The 1,431-nt window shown below is 55.8% G+C and overlaps 1 protein-coding gene across 1 annotated transcript; it reads right to left on the bottom strand.

Annotated features, from left to right (window-relative positions):
- On the bottom strand, window positions 1-1,431 carry CCL17 (C-C motif chemokine ligand 17). Its single transcript, XM_005152443.3, has 3 exons — window positions 1,316-1,431; window positions 607-709; window positions 1-248 (listed from the first exon to the last, which is right to left on the bottom strand). Exons 1-3 carry the CDS (start codon window positions 1,380-1,382, stop codon window positions 158-160), a joined length of 261 nt encoding a protein of 86 aa, XP_005152500.2. The 5' UTR covers window positions 1,383-1,431; the 3' UTR covers window positions 1-157.

Raw genomic sequence — 1,431 nt, forward strand, 5'->3', positions numbered from 1 at the left:
CGTTACACTGGTCCTGGGGTGGTCTGGACTGGCTCCTCCTGCAGTGATAGTGCCCACTGCCATGGGACCCTTCAGAGAAGCGCCACGAGCACCATCAGCTTCCTCCAGAGACAGAACTAGATGGGCAAGTCCAATGGTGGACAGCAGAAGGGGGATTTCATTTTTTCCTTTGAAGATTTTCTATGGCTGTCTTCACCCAGGTCTTGTTGGGGTTGGCACAGACTGTGTCACCCGTGGCAGTCACAAGCCTGCATTGAGAAAGTGAGGAAAGAGAGTAAAAGTATGAACTGTGAGCTGTTCCTTTCCAGGCACTACTTCTCCCCTCCCTGTGTCCAGCCCCATCCTGGATGGAGGCTTGAAGCCATCTCCAGCAGCCTGTGCCCTCCTGCGGCTGATGGTCTATGTATGAGTCTTCCCAGACCACTGGCATTAGCAGAAAGCACCAAAACCAAGTTTTTTTCTCCTTCTGCCCATCCCACAGAGCTGTTTCCCTACCACAGCCCTGCCCAGGTCTGTGCTACCAGCTGTGACCAAGCTGTTGGTAGGGATGGGAAAAGCTGTTCTAGCTCTCAGCTGTGCTGCAGTGCAAACCCCAGGGGTACTCACACAACTGCAGGCAGAGAGCATCCTTGGGGGGTCTTGTAGAAGCTCGTCACACGGACCGTTTTCCGCGCATACCTGTCGCAGCATTCTCTGGGTGATGTGTGGCCTGTCAAGGGAGAGATGTGAATGCCCTAATTGCATCATGAGACAACTACACCACAGGATATGGAATATGTGATGGGGGCTGTGGAGCTCCTTGGCAACTTCCACAGCACCCCGCAGCAGGGATTATTTTTTCCCTTTGTGGCAGCAAGCACAGGAATGGGAAATGTGGATGGTAGTGGGGAGAGGAACATGTGAGACCACAGCTCACACTGCTGCGGTGTATGGTGAGGTCAGGGTGCCCAGCCTGGAGAACAGGTTTTGGGGGTTTCCAAGCTGGGGGCATAACTTGCAAGGTATTTTGGGAGTCTCCACTGCAACAGGCTCCCCCACCTCCAAGCACTTGCTCACCCAGCTGAGACCTGAGAAACAGCTGTCAGAGGCTCCTCCAAGCTCCTGCAGCATCTCCACAGGGTCGGCTTTGCTGAGGCCACCCAGCACCCTCTCCATGCTTCCCTGCACCCCAGGATGTGCCACCCTGCCCTGGCCAGGGGGGTGCACCTCCTGCCAGCAGCACCATTCATGCTTCCCACCAGGGTTTCTTGCCCTGACCTCCCCAGTAGGGACAGGCTGAACCTAACCTGCAACAGTGGCCCATGGGGAGACTTACCTGCAGTGTGGTGCAGGGAGAAAGCGAGGAGCAGGGTGAGTAGCAGGACTGTCCTTGCAGCAAACATGGTGGCAGTGCAAGGGCTCTTCCTCTGTCCTGCTTCGTGCTACCTTGCC

The sequence above is a fragment of the Melopsittacus undulatus genome, chromosome Z, assembly GCF_012275295.1.
Source record: "Melopsittacus undulatus isolate bMelUnd1 chromosome Z, bMelUnd1.mat.Z, whole genome shotgun sequence".
Lineage (NCBI taxonomy): Eukaryota > Metazoa > Chordata > Aves > Psittaciformes > Psittaculidae > Melopsittacus > Melopsittacus undulatus.